Source organism: Artemia franciscana, chromosome 4 (genome assembly GCF_032884065.1).
Source record: "Artemia franciscana chromosome 4, ASM3288406v1, whole genome shotgun sequence".
In the NCBI taxonomy this organism is placed as follows: Eukaryota; Metazoa; Arthropoda; class Branchiopoda; order Anostraca; family Artemiidae; genus Artemia; species Artemia franciscana.
The window spans coordinates 37,437,723-37,456,964 of record NC_088866.1 but is presented as its reverse complement, the minus strand read 5'-3'; the positions used below and the strand labels follow the sequence as shown (position 1 = coordinate 37,456,964).

At 36.2% G+C, this 19,242-nt stretch overlaps 1 protein-coding gene across 1 annotated transcript in view; it reads left to right on the top strand.

Annotated features, from left to right (window-relative positions):
- The first annotated feature begins 2,346 nt into the window (after positions 1-2,346).
- LOC136026378 (caspase-2-like) overlaps positions 2,347-19,242 on the top strand; it is a 57,893-nt gene continuing 40,997 nt past the window's right edge. Inside the window, exons 1-2 of the mRNA XM_065702925.1 lie at positions 2,347-2,602; positions 10,917-11,083. Of these exons, the coding sequence (XP_065558997.1) occupies positions 2,420-2,602; positions 10,917-11,083 (350 nt within the window). The 5' untranslated portion in view covers positions 2,347-2,419. The remainder of the gene's footprint in view (positions 2,603-10,916; positions 11,084-19,242) is intronic.

Genomic DNA, 19,242 nt, shown 5'->3' with positions numbered 1-19,242 from the left:
GTTAATATCTAGTGGTTTTTAAAACATTTTGTGACATCGTTTTAAATTAAATTTATTAAATTAAGTTTTTAACTTAATTAAATTAAGATTATTTTTTAGGTAGTCTCATTATTTTCTCCCAGAATATCACCATTCTAACCAATCTAACACAACTTAAGGTAAAAAGCTTAAATCTCCTTTCAGTGCGACTGAACTAAATGAATCCTTGAAGCCTAAGATTCTTTTAAAATATATTAATCCGTTTATGAGGGCTGCCTCCTTCTCAATCCCTCGCTCTTTTTGCTAAGGTTATTACTTTGCGTCCCAATTCCTTAGGAACAACACCTGAAATATAAGGGCGGCTCAATTGGAATTAGATGGGTTGAAGACAGAGCAGCTCCCCTTATTTAGAGAATAATTACTTTTTTTGTGATTGAATCCTGCTCTTCACCTTCAATTGAAAAAAAAAGTTTACTATTCAATTTTGTGCTATAATTAAACAAAAAAAAACTATTTTTTTTAGATGAAAGTAAGGAGCGACATTAAAACTTAAAACGAACAGAAATTACTCTGTATATGAAAGGGGCTTTTCGTCCTCGACGCCTCGCTCTTTACGCTAAAGTTTGACCCTTTCTCTTAACTCGACTTCTTAAAAATTAAAAAAACTTTAGCGTAAAGAGCGAGGCGTTGAGGACGAAAAGCCCCTTTCATATTCGGAGTAATTTCTGTTCGTTTTAAGTTTTAATGTCGCTCCTTACTTTCATTTAAAAAAAACTTCTTTTTTTTTGTTTAATTTCTGGACGTTTTTAAATTAATGCATTTTTGATGTTGGCTCTCCGCGCATAAATAATTAAAATGAAATTTGCATATTAATTTTTTTGGGCTAAATGAGTTTTCCATAGTTATAATTGGAAGATTTTGAGAAAAAAGGAGCGAGAGAGGAGGCCTAGTTGCCTTCCAATTTTTTGATTACATAAAAAGGCAACTATAACTTTTAATTTTCTACTAACCATTTCATAAGTAAAAAATATACGTAACTTACGAATTAACTTACGTAGCGAACTTCTATATTCATATGTTTTATTGCGTATATGAGGGGGATCACCCCTCGTCGATACCTCGCTCTTTACACTAAAGCTTAAATTTTGTCCCAATTCCTTAAGAATAACCCCTTACTCACAAAGGCCGTAGAATAAATAGTTGAAATTACTGGAAATAATTTACCGTAAAGAGCGAGGTATTACGGAGGTAAACCCCTCATATGCGCAATAATTTCTGTTCGTTTTAAGTAATAATGCTGCTCCTCACTTTCAGTAGAAAAAACTTTTCATATTTATTTTTTCATTGTTTTTTTAAATAATGCTAGAAAATCCTGCGCCCCCTCCACTGAAAGTCTCTTCCCCCATGAGAAGTTCCTCCATGGAAAGATCCTCCCACGTAAACCCCCCTCCTCTCAACTCTCCCCCCAAACCAAAAAAATCCTCCTGGAAACGTCTATACACATCCCAGTGACCTGTAAACACAGGTCAAAGTTTGTAACTTGCAGCCCCTCCCACGGGGACCGCGGGGGAGTAAGTCGTCCCCAAAGACATAGTTATTAGGTTTTTCGACTATTTTGAATAAAATGGCTATCTCAGAATTTTGATCCGGTGACTTTGGGGAAAAATGAGTGTGGGAGGGGGCCTAAGTGCCCTCCAATTTTTTTGGTCACTTAAAAAGGGCACTAGAACTTTCAATTTCCGTTAGAATGGGCCCTTTGTGACATTCTAGGACCACTAAGTAGATACGATCACCCCTGGGAAAAAAAACAACAAAAAAACAAATAAACACGAATCCGTGATTTGCCTTCTGGCAAAAAATGCAAAATTCCACATTTTTGTCGATAAGGGCTTGAAACTTCTACAATGAAGTTCTCTGATACGCTGAATTTGATGGTGTGATTTTTGTTAAGATTGTGTGACTTTTAGGGGGTATTTTCCCCTATTTTCTAAAATTAGGCAAATTTTCTCAGGCTCGTAACTTTTGACGGGTAAGACTAATCTTGATGAAATTTATATATTTAAAATCAGCATTAAAATGCAATTCTTTTGATGTAACTATTGGCATCAAAATTCCATTTTTTGAGTTTTGGTTACTATTGATCCGGGTCGCTCCTTACTACAGTTCGTTACCACGAACTGTTTGATAAGCGTATTTAATATGGTAAATTCGAAATAAGCTCGTTTAAGCGATTCATACACTTGTTCACCGGAACCCTCTAACTATCTTCGCAGTTTTGTAGAATGTTTTGGAGCACGGTTTTAAGAATTTCAAGAAATTCTGGTAGAAATTTTTAGGAACTCCTTATCGGAGACACTGGCGAGTGAATCTGTGCGATTTATTTGAAGAAACAGAAGAAAAAGTCAAATTTTTCTTGTATGGAGTGAAGAGTCAATTCTGTATGCTCCATCATCCCTCTCTGACAACAACAAATTTATCTTGGGCTACAATGAATGAAGAAGACAAGAAGAAAATAAAACGAAACCTTGTTGCCTTGGAAAAGAAGTTAAAGCTAGACGATCAGTTTCAAAGGCTGTCAGTTCAGAAGAGGATGTTCAGCCAGGAAATGATGGATGATATCATGGTAGGCTAAGCCTATGCATTTAGGATTTTATTCTTGTTGTGTGCATAGAACCTATTCGAAATATTCTAATATCAGAATAAGGTAAAATTCTACTTTAGTGACTTATGGCTATCTCAGAAAGGGGTTAGGTTAGGAAAATGAAACTTTCAGTGATGTGTATAAAGGCTAACACAGTCATTTGTTTTTTTCAGTAAAGTGCAAATGGTAAATGTTTAGTTTCATCACAAGCTGTCTAAAGTGGGTATTACTGCATATAACAAGATTCTGTTGATTGCATGTTGTTTTTTTGTCATTATTAGAGAAGTGCATCCATTTTTTAGCTTTCTAAAATCCCCCTCCAGCTACACTAAAAATGCATAAAGTTGGCTGGCTTACAGGTAACATTACTTAAAGAGCAAAGTATATTAATCCATGCAAGGCCTGTATTCTATATTTATTCAACAAAGCCATAAAACTGAAAAAAAAAACAACCTCAAACATGTTTTATTGAATAGATATAGAATACAGACCTTGCCCTGCTGCCTATAGGGCTCATTGACTAATATGCTTTGCTATATAGGTAATGTTACCTATAAGCTGCTTTGCAAACATAGGCCTAGTTTCCTCTTTAGACAGCTTGCGACAAAAATAAACGTTTACCATGCAAATTATGTTCTGGTCTTCAGAAGACATGGGGGTTATCAGTGCTGCTCATGTTTATTTTCGCTTTTTGAGTTTGGCTTGGCTATTTGTTCTAGCCTAATTTCTATTTGTGTAGGTTTCATATATTTATTGATGGTATTTGTAGTATTTTTATGTTTGGAAGATTATTTGACTCTATTTCTGGTCATTCTTGGTTTAATGGAGCTCTTTACTTATCTTTCAATTTCTTTTTTGTGCCTAAGCTTTTTTAAATTAATTTCTGTTCATTTTTGATTGGTATAGTATTTTTCATAGAAAGCAAATATTTTATATCTTACTAATTTTTTCTATAACAATCCCCAGTTTGGCTTGCTGTTTGTATGTTAGAGAAACTTTTTCACTAATGTTTAATCCTGACCCAAATAATATTGTTTAATTTAATTTTGTATTGGATTCAGCTTAGAAATTATGTCTAATTCTGATCACATAAGAGGTTAAATTTGTATAAAGAGCTACTTGCATGGTGTACCAATGGCAAAGGAGATTAAGTTATAAGAGGTAATAAGAATGTGGGAAAAAACTTCCCACCATTGCAGCATTCACTGCAATGGATATGATCTAAACAACTCTCAAAGTCAGGTAAACAGTGTAAATAGCCTTGCATCTCTTAATATTGAAATAAGTTCTGCTGATGAATCAAGCAGATCATTCTACAGTGCAAGATCAACAAATAGTACTCTCCAAGCAAAGTGTTTTCATTAGTTATAGTTTCAATAATGGCAGCATTGAATCTGGAGTATCTAATGACCCAAATAATGACACATAGCCAGAATAAAAGCAACAAGCAATGGTCTAAAAGTTGTCTTTAGTAATATAGATTGTGAAACGTAAAAATTCCATAAAATTAAATATATACTCTCAACATAAAAAGCAGATGCTTATGCTGTTTACAAAGATAAAACCTAAGTGGACTATAACCCCTTTGGAGATGTTCAGATCCATATTCCTGATCACAAACTTATCTAATGTAGAAGGAAGAGGAATAGCAGCATATGTTTGAAGCTCTCTTAAGGAAGAAGACATTGATATTGATTCAAACTATGAGCCATATGTTAAACAAGCATGTATTTCAGTTCTCTTACCTTTTGAGCTCTTTCATGTAGGTTGCATGTACAGAGGTCCCAGTTCCACTAGCCTTGAGCTGTTCTTTTCTTACTGTTTGTACATTAATTGACAATAGAATGAAGCATCAAGGCAATATGAGTATTTGGTGACTTAAATCTCCTGAATATTCAGTGGATCAATTGGTCAGGGCTCCCAGAAAAGAGTTTAATTAAATTATTTCTGGAATGTCTGTTCAACCATTCCCTGTATTTGGCAGTTAGCTTTGTGGCTAGATATAGAGAAGGTCAAAACCCTTCATTACTTGATCTTCTGCTAGTAAAGGCTCAAAAATCTATACTGAGTATTGACCCCTTACCACCATACAGAGCAAGTGATCACACACCCATAGGTTACAGATTAAGATTGTACCCATATAGACTAGAATTTGAAATAACATGTGTATACTGGTCACAGTCTAATTAGTCATGAATTGGCACAATGTCATTGGTCTTTTATTGAATGGATGCATGTAGAAGAGTCGTGGTCAACTATGAAAAAAATATTAATTGGAGCTACTGAAAATCACTCTTGTATAAATTGGAAAAGGATACTGAAAACCCTCCCATATATTACAAAAGAAATTAAAAAGGTCTGGAACAGAAAAAAGAAATACTGGAAACTATACATAAAGAATTATAACCAGGAGGATTATTACACAAAATACAAACAGGTACAAATAGCAACAAAGACCACACACCCTTTCCATATCAAACAAACACAACTTAAAAATAATAGTGACATTTTCCAAAGACAGTAGAAATCAATTCAGTGAATATTTTGGCCATATGTCCAAGGACTGTCTTCAGCACAACACCAGAAATATATATATATATATATATATATATATATATATATTTATATATATATATATATATATATATATATATATATATATATATATATATATATATATATATATATATATATATATATATATATATATATATATATATATATATATATATATATATATATATATATATATATATATATATATGTAAGCTTACATTAAAATGTGAAAATTAAAACTAAAGATGTTTTTAACACTCCCCTCAACATTCCTTGAAAGCCTCAACTGAATTCCCTTTGTCTTTTTGGAAAATAAAGTTCAGACATGCATACCTTTCTTAATAACATACTATATATAAACAATGAACAAATTGCATAACTTACAGCCCTTAACCTGAGGACTCTGGGAAATTTGTCATCCTCAAAAATACAATTACTGAACCTTTCAACAATGCTGAACAAAATAGTTCTTTTCAGATCTTGAATGGATTTGTTTTGGGGAATGATTGGCTTGTGGGTTAGGGGCTGGTTGCCCTCCATCCATTTATGACTATTAAAAGGGGTACTATAAGTTGCAATTTCCAATCAAATGAGCCCCATCCAATCTGAAATTTATGCGACCATCAATTCCATAAAAGCCATTTATGCATGGGGCATAACTTACAACCCTTGCCCCTGGGCTCTGGAGGGTTTGGGTCCACCCTGAAGCCATTGTTACATGCTCTTTGGACTATTTTGTACAAAATAGCCATCTCATAATTTCAGTCAGATTTGTTTTGGGAAAAGAGGGTGTCACTTCTGTCTCTTAAAAGAGAACTAGAGCTTTAAATTTTCATTCAAATAAACCTCCTCTAAAGCTTACCCAGCGACTCCCTTCCATAAAAAGCTTATGTGTCCCCTGGGCAAAACGTACAATCCCTGGCCTGAAACTCTGAGTGGGGGGTGTCAACCCCAATTGCCTTGCTACAAAACATTTTGCCCATATTGCTCTTTACTTAGGGAGTGCTATTGCATTGCCTATGATAAATATTTATATTAATGAACGTTCAGATAGCTAAGAAACAAACTTACCTTTAGAATCAGAATTTCATTCTGAATCCAAATGTAAAACTTGTTTTCATTACGAATTCAATTTTAATCCAGTCTGTCCTTTCTAACCTTACCCAAATATATAGCCCATATTATATATTTTTCATGCATTATTGATTCTCAATTTTGTCACTGTCGATTCAATTTATAGGTAAACTGGTTTTAACAAGATTGATGCTAACAGATGTATATAAGCTGTATCTAAAATAGTTTAAAAATGTATCATATTTGAGGGTCTGTAAAGGGCTTACAATTTTGAAAAACAATCTTGAACGTTTGGTTACTACTGGCTGTTTTGAGCCATTTAGCCCTTTTAAGGGATCAAAATATGGTTTTGCTCAGGGGTAATGATTTAATTTAGGAAGAACATAAAAAAGACATGAAGTAATATATTCACTTTCATTCTATTCAAACTATATGAAAATGTAAATATTTACCAATTCTGGTTTAGGTGATTTTTGCTATCTTTAAAAGTAGTTGAGTTAGGTGAATGCAACTCTCAGGGATACATCCAGGGTCTTAATAATTCTTGGGGAGATACTTTGAAACAACTATCTCCACTCCAATTCACTCCAGAAGGCAATGATCTTTAACAATCATTGTATTATCAAAGTAAAACATTTAAAATTAGATCTCCTGCTCAAATAAAGCACAAGAAAAGTATTTTGAATCTCATACCTTTTCTCATCCAATTTACATGGTCTTAAAAATCTACAGTTCTGTTTTTGTTTTTTTTTAATTCAGGAACGAACTCTTGACTTGACTTAATTCTCCTGGTAACTTGTGCTTGCATTGAAAAAGCGATTGCCATCATTCTCTAGTATACCTGGTCTTGAGCAGATATGGGTACATTCCTGTCTTGCTTAGGAATTGATATAGACTTAATGAACCGAGTTATTCTTAGACAACTGCATAGTTGTTTCCTCCTGGCAGCCATGGGATTGAAATTGTATTTGATGCAACAGAGGCTTTTTCTGGCATTTGAAGAGATGACTGGACCATCCCAGTATATGTTGCACAACTTGTAGGGAGAATAGAATCTGCATTGCAAAGGACAGGAGGTTGGCATTGCTGATAAAATTGTACCAGTGAAGTCCCTCTATCTTTTGGAGTCCTTTGGATTGGGTTGCATCCGGCTTCCTCAAAGTCATGGTGGCTTTTGGTCAAGTTTCTGTGCTATATTGTATGACTGTGCTATGAGTATGACTAAAGATACATAAATATCCTCATCTTTGTGAGGTGGCTGAGAACAAGGTTTTGTCAAAATTTGTTGAGTCTCTCTAGGATAGAAGTTGCCTTTAGGACTTGTGTATTGATTTTGCTCTTGACTTATCCATCACTTAAAAGAATGGAGCTAAGATATGTGAAGTCCTAACAGGATTTTGTTTGCTCCAGCTGGTGTCGAGCCCAACTTTGCTAGTTTCTTCTGTTATGACTGTCAACAGTGCAACAAAGTTCTATGTGAGTGCCAAGTTGTCAGCATTGCTAAAAAATTTTTCACCAAACCTCAGGGAGAAGTTTGGTTTGGTAATTGTCCTCAACGTCATCTTGTCAGTGATGCAATTATAATTGGTATGATTTAACGAAAATCTGCAGTTTATCCTATTTCTCACTTGTCATGGCACTTGGTATTATCCAAGTGACATATAGCAATTGCAAATTCTGTCGGTTTGTCTGTCCTGGTTTTGCTACTTTAGGCACATCCAGGTAAGCTAGGACGATGAAATTTGGCAGGTATATCAGGGATCAGACCAGATTAAACTAGAAATAGTCGTTTTCGCAATTTTACCATCTGGGGGTGAGTCAGGGGTCAGTTAATCTGGAAAAAATAGAAAAAATGAAGTATTTTTAACTTACAAACGGGTGATGGGATCTAAATGAAATTTTATGTTTAGAAGGATATCGTGTCTCAGAGTTCTTATTTTAAATCCCAACCTGATCCGGTGACATTGAGTGGAGTTGGGGGGGGGTCCTAAAATCTTGGAAAACGTTTAGAGTGGAGGAATCAGGATGAAACTTGGTGAGAAAAATAAGCAAAAGTCTTAGATATTTGATTGACATAACCGGAACAAATCTGCTACTTTTGGGGGAGTTGGGGGGGGGGCTGATTCTGAAAGTAAAAAAAAGAGGTATTTTTAACTTACGAAGGAGTGATCGGATCTTAATGAAACTTCAAGTTTCATTAAGAATATCGTGTCTCAGAGCTCTTATTTTAAATCCAGATTGGATCTGGGGGAATTGAGGGGGGGGAGCTAAAATCTCGGAAAACGCTTAGAGTTGAGGGATCGGGATGAAACTTGGTGGTAAAATAATCATAAGTCCTGGATACGTGATTGAAATAACCGGAACGGATCCGCTCTCTTTGGGGGAGGAGGGTTAATTCTGAAAAATTAAAGAATGGGTTGTTTTTAACTTACAAAGGAGTGATCGGATCTTAATGAAATTGTATGTTTAGAAGGATATCGTGTCTCAGAGCTCTTATTTTAAATCCTGACCGGATCCGGTGAAAGGGAAGTTGGGGGGGGGGGGGTTGGCAGAACCTAAAATCTTGGAAAACGCTTAGATTGGAGGGATCGGGATGAAACTTGATGGGAAAAATAAGTACAAGTCCTAGATACGGGATTGAAATAACTGGAACGGATCTGCTCTCTTTGGGAGAGTTGGGGGGGGGAGTGTTAATTCTAAAAAATTAGAAAAATACAGTGATTTACGAAAGAGTAATCGTATCTGAATGAAATTTCATTTTCAGAAGGATCTCGAAACCCAGATCTCTTATTTTAAATCCCCACCGGATCCAGTGTCCTTGGGGGGGGACTGGAAATCTTGGAAAACGCTTAAAGCAGAGAGATCAGGATAAAACTTGGTGGAAAGATTAAGCACAAGTCCAAGATAGGTTACTGACATAGTTGGACCGGATCTGCTTTCTTTGGTGGAGTTAGGGGGGGGGGGGAGTAATTTGGAAAAATTAGAAAAAATTAGGTATTTGTTACTTACGAACGGGCGATCAGATCCTAATGAAATTCGATATCTAGAAGGCTTTTGTGCTTTAGAAATCTCATTTGAAATCTTGACCAGATTTGGTGACATTGAAGGGAGTTAGAGGGGGAAACCGGAATTCTTGGAAAACGTGAAAATTGGGGTATTTTTATCTTACGAATAGGTGATCGGATCTTAATGAAACTTGATATATATGTAAAAGGATCTTATGTCTCAGATGCTCCATTTTCAATTAGAATCGAATCCAGAGACATAGAGGGTTGGAGGGGGGAAAAAGAAATCTTGGAAACCGCAAATATTAGAAAACCCTTAGAGTGGAGAGATCAGGATGAAACTTGATGGGAAGAATAAGCGCAAGTTATAGATACGAGATTGACATAATTGGTACGAATCCGTTCTCTTTGAAGGAGCTGGGGGTTGTTAATTTGGAAAAATCAGAAAAATTGGGGTATTTTTAACTTAAGTAGGGGTGACCAGATCTTAATGAAATTGGATATTTAGAAGGAAGTCATGTCTCTTAGCTCTTATTTCAAATCCCGACCAGATCTTTTGACATTGGGGGAGTTGGACGGGGAAACTGGAAATCTTGGAAAACGTTATAAATGTCATAGATACGTGATTGACGTAACCGGACTGGATCCGCTCTCTTTGGTGGAGTTAGGTGGTGGGGTTCAGTGCTTTGGCGAATTTGGTGCTTCTGGACGTGTTAGGACGATGAAAATTGGCAGGTGTGTCAGGGAGCTGCACAAATTGACTTGATAAATTTTCCCCGATTTGACCATCTTAGGGACTGAAGGGAGAGGAAAAATTTGAAAATTTGAGGTATTTTTAACTTACGAGTGGGTGATCGGATCTTTATGAATTTTGATATTTAGAAGGGCTAGTGACTTGGAGCTCTTATTTTGAATCCCGACCGGTATTAAGCCTCTGATTTTTCCTTTTAAATCAATCTATTGATTCTTAGAATTTTGCTAGAGCTCACACCATATGAGCTCTTGGCTCTTCTGACCTCGTCGAAAGTGCCATATGAGCTCTTAGCTCTTGTTTATTACTTTGATAACAGCTTTGCAATGGCCCATTGGTCCTTCCTAGTTGGATCACTATGTCTCCAGACATCTTTTGAGCTTTTGCTTGAAGGAATCTGCAAATGACTGAGATGAAACAATACTCTCAGAGAGTCAGTTTCAATTGGGTAAATGATACCAGACAAAACTGGTTTTATTATTTTTGCATAGCCGTTTTCCCCTGCAGTCTGTTAGAGTGAGCATTGAGCCAACGTGTTTGTTTTGTCCAATGGCACTGCAAGGAGAGAAGGCCCCTTGGAAGGAGGCAAGTATTTTATATTTAGGAAAGACAGACAATGCCAAATCAAGCTTTTTCTCTTAAGTATAACAATTATGTTTTTAGAAGTGACACAATTTGCCCTAATTGCTCAATTGTGGACCCTCTGTGGTGATGCCAAGTGTTTTGGAAGCCCCAGCAGAAAGTTAGTAACAATATCTTTCTTGGATGCATATTTATGGACTTTTATGGATTTTATGGATTTAGCTAGTGAGACAATCCTTCGAGAGTTATGTAATTATTTATCTTTGAATATTTATAGCCAAATGAGAAATCCTAAGTAACTTTATCTTTTTTTTCTTTTTATTTTTAGGAAGAAGATTCTCCAACCCTTGACTACTGTATGAAGCTTATGCTTCGGGGTCCTAAAGCATTTGGTCGATTCATTGATGCACTAATTGAGACAGGACAAAATGACATTGTTCGTTTGCTGGCACCTAACATAGATGTAAGGAGTTTCAGTGGATCCAATGCATTGGGGTATAACCTTTATGTCTTTTTAATAATTAATTCAGTATACAAGACGAATAACTTAAGCACCCTCTATGCAAGGAGAAACTAGAATTTTCCAAAAAAAAAAATTTAGGGAATATCATCTGCTATGCGACTTTACTATTACTATCATGTCTATCATTTACTATTAACGTGTAATGTTTTTATCTTATTGAGATTATTGTAATTGAAGTCATAGTATCAGGAATAACAATGTGCCTTGAAAAACATTTTGAAAATAACCTTAAATAAGGGAGCTAGTAACAAAAAACTCTTAAAGAACTGTCTTAAGCATCAGCTCCGACCTCCATTGATTCATGTAAGATGTTCTGTAATCTCTTTGATCATGGACTCGTCATACCTAATGTTGTTTGGCGCAGCTGGAATATTAGCTATGAACACCAAAGAGTGGTTGGGAATAAATGAAAACAGTCCTTTCTGTTGATTTACAGCAAGTACCTGATCCATCATCTTGTCTTTATGTATATTTAATGATGATGTTTTGGAGAAAACTTTATAAAAACGTTGTGTAGGTTTAATTTTTGAGCTAGAATTTGTGATTGGTTTTGTTCTTTGTTCAATAGAGAGACCTTTGGCTACCAGCCCATTTGGGACTTTTCTGTTCTCGCAAAAATTAGGGATACAGATTGCTTCATTACTTTCATACTTTCCATTCGGTTTATGCTTTTCTGTAATCGACGTTCATCTTCAGTCTGCATCAGAAATTTGGAAGCAACACTAATTTTGTATTTCCTCCTTCTGTATTTATCTTATTCGCTTAGATGTAATCTTAGCAATTGTATTGCCCAATGGTGTTGCCAAGAGTTTCAACTAAGGGAATTCCAATCAGAAGGAGTTTCTTATACTGTGTCTTATAAACATCGTGAACATCAGTTGAAGATAGTAAAGTAATTTTTTATTTAGTTGTGCAGTTCTGGATGCATGAATTCATGGCCGTTACTAGGTCTGATGGCTCCTGGGGAAAAATTAATGACGGTTCCCCCACACCTTTGTGGGGGAAAGCACCTCAGGTGCTTTGATAGCATACTTGATAGTTGCAAATGATTGCAACTAGTATAAAGGGTTGTTAACATGATAAATTGAATGATTAGTACTAAAGGCTCTGAATAAAAACCAAGGAAAAACGGGGCTATGGAGTCGGAGACGTGGAGTTGCAGTTATAGTAAATTTTTGCTAGATGGAGTCGGAGTATCAGAAATAATGTAAAATCCTTAGGAATCAGAGCTATTGAAACACATAAAGGCTGGAGTCAAGCCAAAATACTCTTGAATAATTCTAAAGAGGGGCAATAATGAACAATTAATAGGATAATTATAATGAATAGGATTTTTTTGCATCATAGTAGTATTTCTACAGAAACAATTTATTCAATTATCTGTATCGCTATTTAAAAATTGACATTTAATATTTGCTAGTACATTACATATAAAATGCAGAAAGTTAGAAAAATGCTTAATAGATTAACAGAGATACCTCTTTTGTACTCTACAGCAATTCTCGCATTGCAGAACATAAAATGTATAAGAAAAATGTTAGCTGTTAACAGGGTTATTACAATTGTATAAAAAAATAATTTCATAAAACTTTGTACTTCTTAAATTTTTAATATCTTTACCAGTTACAGGGGTATGATATAAATATGCTTGTTTAAACATCCTACAGTTGCCAATACTCACTATCGTATTGCAGAACATAAAACTTATATAAAATACTAGCTATTAACAGGGTTATTAAAATTATATTAAAAAAATAATTTCATAAAACTTTGTACTTTTTAAATTTCAAGCATCTTTACTGGTTACAGAAATTAAATTTCTCATGTAGGTGTAATAGAAATATATCGATTTAAACATCCTACGTTTGCCAACACCTATACAGTTGGCAACACAGCTGAGTAACTTACTGATACCTACTGCACTTAGCGTGTCCTTGCAATTAATAGCTTTAGGATGTGTGCTTCCCTGTGGTTATTTGCGGTATTGACTGCCAAACATGGGTTTTTTCTCTTAATATATTTGGAGTCTCTGAGCTGCTCCCCAATGATTTATATCGATTGATATTCTTTCAAGGCAATGGACTCTGCAGCCCTGGGAAAAACACACACTATCAACACAGGTGGTTTAAAATCGGATATAGATCAAAATCAGATCATTCTCCACTGTCTTGAAAAGATTTTCCCTATTGTTTCTACTTTGTATTTGTTCGTTATGGAAAGGCAGTGTGGTCTTCGTCGCTTTTATCTTTCTTATGTCTCTGTAGGTGCGAGAGAAATAAGGTTTGTAATTTTTTAACTGAATTCATAAGTTGAAATGTGGCTTCGGCTGATTTTAAATGGCATTGTGTTGATTGGCATCCAAACAAAAATAACTTGTTGAAAAACAAAGTCAATTGAAGATGAAATCGTAAATATAGCCTAAACGGCGACAGTTAAAAAAAAAAACAACCAAAAAACAAATCGGTTTTGAGTGTAATCAAAGATGAGCTGACTGAAAATTTGCAAGTTTATCAAATTTGCCAGTTGAGTAGAAATTTTGTGGAAAAATTAAGGTTGCTTGTTTGATCGTAGCCATGCCCAACTAATTTAGTATTCAATTATATTTTTCAACATTATTGTTGGTGCAAAAAACGAATAAATGAAAAAAAAAATTCCAATATGTGCCACTATTCTCAGCAATATCTCAAAAACATACGAAGAAGTCAATTATAATGGACTACAACACTATATAGAAGGAAGGACAGTTCTGAAAGGGCTCCAATGTGCTTCTAAAATCGGAAAAAGTTTGTTGAACCTATGGCAATCGAAGACAGTTTGTTGAATCCTTGGCATAATAATCACCTCACGGGCGAAAAGCTAGAACATTATACCAAATAGAGCCTAATTTGCAACAACATCAAATGTCTTTTCTGATGATGTTTCAGATAGATAAAGCTGGTCAGCAATCTGTTCGGGTGAGATATCGTTGATCAACTAGAAAAATTTTTTCTAGTGACCAATAAACGCTTTCTTCTTCACTTTCATTTTTGACTATCTGGTTCTTGCTGTTGCTTGTCTTCTAACTGCAGGTGTCTTTGCTCTTCGCATATATTTTTGACACCTTCTGATTCTCAGTTTTGCATTTCTTCTGATCTCATTTTCTTTCTTCTTCATTTTAGATTTTATTATTTCATACAATGTCTTGGTTGGCTCAGATTTGTCTTGGTTGTCCAGGGTGTTCATTTTCAGTGATTGGGAACTTACGTTTTTTGGGTCGTTCGCTTGATCTTGTAAGGAAAGTAAAAGGTTGAGGTTTATTTTTAGTCTATTCATTTAAAACTGAAGAATTATTCTAGACATCCGGGAGTTATATACTACTAGCTGTTGGGGTGGCGCTTCGCGTCACCCCAACACCTAGTTGGTGGGGCGCTTCGCGCCCCCCAAGCCCCCCCGCGCGCGTAAGTCGTTACGCGCCATATTAGTTACGCGCCATTGTAGTTGTGTCCCTGTGTCCCACCTGTGAATATAGATAGATTTATATATGTGTTTCAAACTACGTAAAAATTGCGAATATACAACATTCTTGGCTTTCCCATTGTCTGTCCATATACAAAGCCGTATGTACTAATAATGACGTCATATGCAAACGCTCTTTTTACAAACAAACAAACATGCATACACACAACTCGTTTTTATATAGATAGATAGATAGATAGATACAATAGAAATTAACTACGTAAAACTTGTGAATATACAACAGTCTTCGCTGTCCCATTGTCTGTGCGTATAAATAGATTGTCAGGTTTACCGACCCTCAAAGATGCAACATACAATTGTACATTGGTAAAGCAATCTGTATTAAGATCTATACCGCATTTTTCTAGTGATTGCCCTTGAGCTTTGTTGATGGTGGTTGCAAATGCTAATCGAATTGGGAATTGCAATCTTTTAAATTGAAAAAGCAGATCCGTTGGAATCATGGGAATGCGAGGAATAAGAACAGCCTCACCCTCATAAGGCCCTGTCAAGATTGTGGCCTCTATTAGGTTTTCCATTGTTTTTTTTACTTCAAGTCGCGTGCCATTGCAAAGCTTTGGTGGGTTGATATTTCTTAAAAGTATTATTGGTACGCATATTTTTAGTTGTAGCACGTGTGGTGGAAACCCTGAAGGATCTATGGAATTTAAAAATTCAGATGGATAATTAACCGCTTCATTTGGTTCCAAAATACAAATTAACTGCGTAAAACTTGCGAATATATAACATTCTTCGCTGTCCAATTGTCGCTGCATATAAATAGATTGTCAGGTTTACCGACCCTCGAACATGCAACGTACAATTGTCCATGGGAAAAACAATCAGTATTAAGATCTATACCACATTTTTCTAATGATTGACCTTGAGCTTTGTTAATGGTGATTGCAAATGCTAATCGAATTGGGAATTGCAATCTTTTAAATTGAAAAGGCAGATCCGTTGGAATCATGGGAATGCGAGGAATAAGAACAGCCTCACCCTCAAAAGGCCCTGTCAAGATTGTGGCCTCTATTAGGTTTTCCATTGTTTTTTTTTTACGGCAAGTCGAGTGCCATTGCAAAGCTTTGGTGGGTTTATATTTCTTAAAAGTATTATTGGTACGCCTATTTTTAGTTGTAGCACGTGTGGTGGAAACCCTGAAAGATCTATGGAATTTAAAAATTCAGATGGATAATTAACCGCTTCATTTGGTTCCAAAACTGTGTCGACTGACTTGTAAAGGACTGCCTGGTCTCGAATCTGGGTCAAAACAATATTGTTGATTTCGTGGACGTCTATATTTTTGGGTGCGAGAATCGCTCTTTCACTTAGCCATTTATTATTTTTATAATTTTTTAGAATATTCGGAAATACTTTTTCAATCAATTCATTTTTGGACGTCACTAAATTACAGAAATCAGCAGGTAGTTGTATACGTCCTGAAATTGAGTCTACTGGGAGCTTTCCGTTTCCCATTGCCAGCAATTGATCTGAAAATGTTTGACCAGAGTCATTGTTTTGCAATCGGACACGTATATTTGTAGTTAATTTTAATGTTTTTACGTGTGCCCATAAATTAGAATTTTTCAGGCAAGCATTCATTTCGTCTGCAGGAGTTGATCTAGGTATTATAGGTAATGTTTGCCTGAAATCTCCCGCAAGCAATATTAATGTGCTGCCAAAGGGTTTCGACTTCCCTCGCAAATCTTTCAAGCATTGATCCAGAGCCTCGAGCGATTTTTTGTGTGCCATTGTGCACTCATCCCAAATAATAAGTTTGCATTGCTGCAATACTTTACCCATCCCAGATGATTTGGAAATATTGCACGTGGGAGTTTCTGTAGAACAACGTTGTTATCGACACAATGCATTATCGTATCATAAATGTCTTTTTGTTCCGACGTTAACTTGGAAATGTTATTTTGTACATACGACAATAGATCACTCGTACTGTAACTTTGTTCACGATCCAATTCTACACATGTCGAAACAGCAGCGATACGGTTAGGTGAAGGCATTCCCAAATCCTGAAGAGGTTTGTTTGCCAAACGTACGCACAAATCTTCTATAACAACTAAAGTGTAGTTATAAATTTCTGATGTAAAATCAAAAGTCATATCTGACGTCTCTAACTGTTTTCGATGGAGTATATCTTCGGACATTTTTGACTTATATTTTTCCCATAACTCTGTAGGAGCTGATGGAGAGCAAGTTGTTAAAATGATGCCAAACAATGCACGAATTTGACTTGGGGTTGACGTTTCGCACGCGTAATTGATGCAGTTATCCCAGTGTTGGTCATTCTCCAATAAATTCAGAGCTTGGCATGCACTACGGTAAGTGTCATGTATAGTACCATTTACAGTCCTCAAATACTCAAAGGATGTCGGACCGGGTACATTCACCAAAAGCAGGCATAGAAAGAAGCATTCATGTTGATTGGGGTGAACGGTGTAGAGTCTTCCTATCGTGGTATCTTTGAAGATGGTAGGTTGGCCGTCGACTGACTTACCCTGTTTTCGACGTTCAAATACTTTATTTTTAGTATTCCACGTGTAATACGAAGGCACTTCAGTATACAGCAGTTTTTTTGCAAAAGAATCATTTTTGCAAAGCGAAAAAAAAGCTGTTAATGTTGTATCTGGTGGATTCAGGACTCTTTGTTGCACGTTGGTTTCCGTGAAATAAACACGTTGACCATTCTGCAAATGTACCGCTAAGTGAACAACAGCTGGACTACGTTCATGTATCGGAAATGAAAGAATTCGCCAAACAGCTTCATTACTGCTTATGTATCTTCCAGCCTGATATTGTACGATTTCATCGAAATCTTTGATTTCGGGCTGCAAGCCAAAAACTGCCATGTCACTGCCTTTGTTGACGTATTTACATATGTATTTGATTGCCTTTACGGAGTTACAGTATTCAACGTTTATGTGTACATTAAATGTTTTTGATAATAATGGGGAATATGGAACAACCCACTGGTTATCTACTTCGATGGTGGTACCGTTACGCTTCTTTATTATTGCTGTTTTACCGCCATCTTCAGTAGATCTTCTTCTATATTGTGGGTAACCATCATTGCCAGTAATTGTGTTTGATACTAAAAGTCGAGGATATTGCTTTGTGCACCTTCCTTTGGCCATGCATGGTGAATTTTCGTTCAGTGCACCGCAAGGTCCATGTATCATATTTTTTACAATAATATCATGTAACCCCTTATCGACATTTTTATCAGGTATTTCAGCGGAAATCACATCATCAATTTCGTTCGAAGTAATTTTTTTATGTAGCCAGATTAGTATATGTGCGTGTGGCAAACCTCGTTTTTGCCATTCCACTGAGTACATCCAGCATCGCACTGACCCAAACACTTCAAGTCTTACAATGTAGTGTATCAGTGATTTCAACTTTTGCCGGAAGACACGGGCCGTAATGTCATGCCTATGAACCGCCGATTGTCCTTGAAGTAAAAGCTGCAGTATCTCGTCCCAAGATTGATTACATGTAAATGTAATAAATAAATCTGGACGACCATAGAGACGAACATACGCAATAGCATTTTTGAGCATATTCATGCATATGACGGGGACTGCCAGCATATGACGAAGGTAAAATTGTTAATCTTCCAACGTTTGTGGTATTACCGTCATTTATAACTGCATCTCGCAAATGAATGTATTGTTCAGAGCGGAGCTGGAAAGTCTTCAATGGCTCTGGTGGTGCAGCCAATAGAGGAAGTTTAACTTTTCCTGAGGCGCAACACATTCCCATTGTTTCACCATTGAATTTCAAGGCCTTGCAATAGGGACAAATTTTAGACATTGTCCCGATTTGAACACATCTACTCAAGCTATAATCATCGACTGGGTTGTACCTGAATGCCAGGCGATAACTTTCAGGTTGCTCTGATTCCTCGGCACGCTTTCTTTTCTTACTTTCTCTATCAGCAGCAAGCCTGATTTCTTGCTGTTCTTGTGATTCCTCGGCACGCTTTCTTTTCTTACTTTCTCTATCAGCAGCAAGCCTGATTTCTTGCTGTTCTTGTAATTCCTCGGCACGCCTTCTTTTTTCACTTTCTCTTTTAGCAGCAAGTCTGCTTTCGCGTTGCTCTGGTAGTTCCTTGGCACGCTTTCTGTTCTTTCTTTCTCTATCAGCCTCAAGCCTGTTTCCTTGCTGTTCTTTTGATTCCTCGGCACGCTTTCTGTTCTTTTTTCTCTATCAGCCTCAAGCCTGTCCTTGCTGTTCTTTTGATTCCTCGGCACGCCTTCTTTTTTCACTTTCTCTTTTAGCAGCAAGTCTGCTTTCGCGTTGCTCTGGTAGTTCCTCGGCACGCTTTCTTTTCTGACTTTCTCTATCAGCAGCAAGTTTTTTGGCATAGACTCTTTGAGCATCTTCATCAGCTTTTGCCATGGTAAGTTCATCAGTCATTGTAAACTTAAACATTAATAGATTTCTACGTGAACATATGTCTTAAATATCTTGAATGACGTCACCGTCAAAGCAAAAATGACGACAACTAATTTCATGACGTCAGTCAACACAGAAACATGACGTCACCTGATCCACAGACAGACACACAGACAGACAACTTATTTTTATATATATAGATTGTGGTTGTAACATACATGCA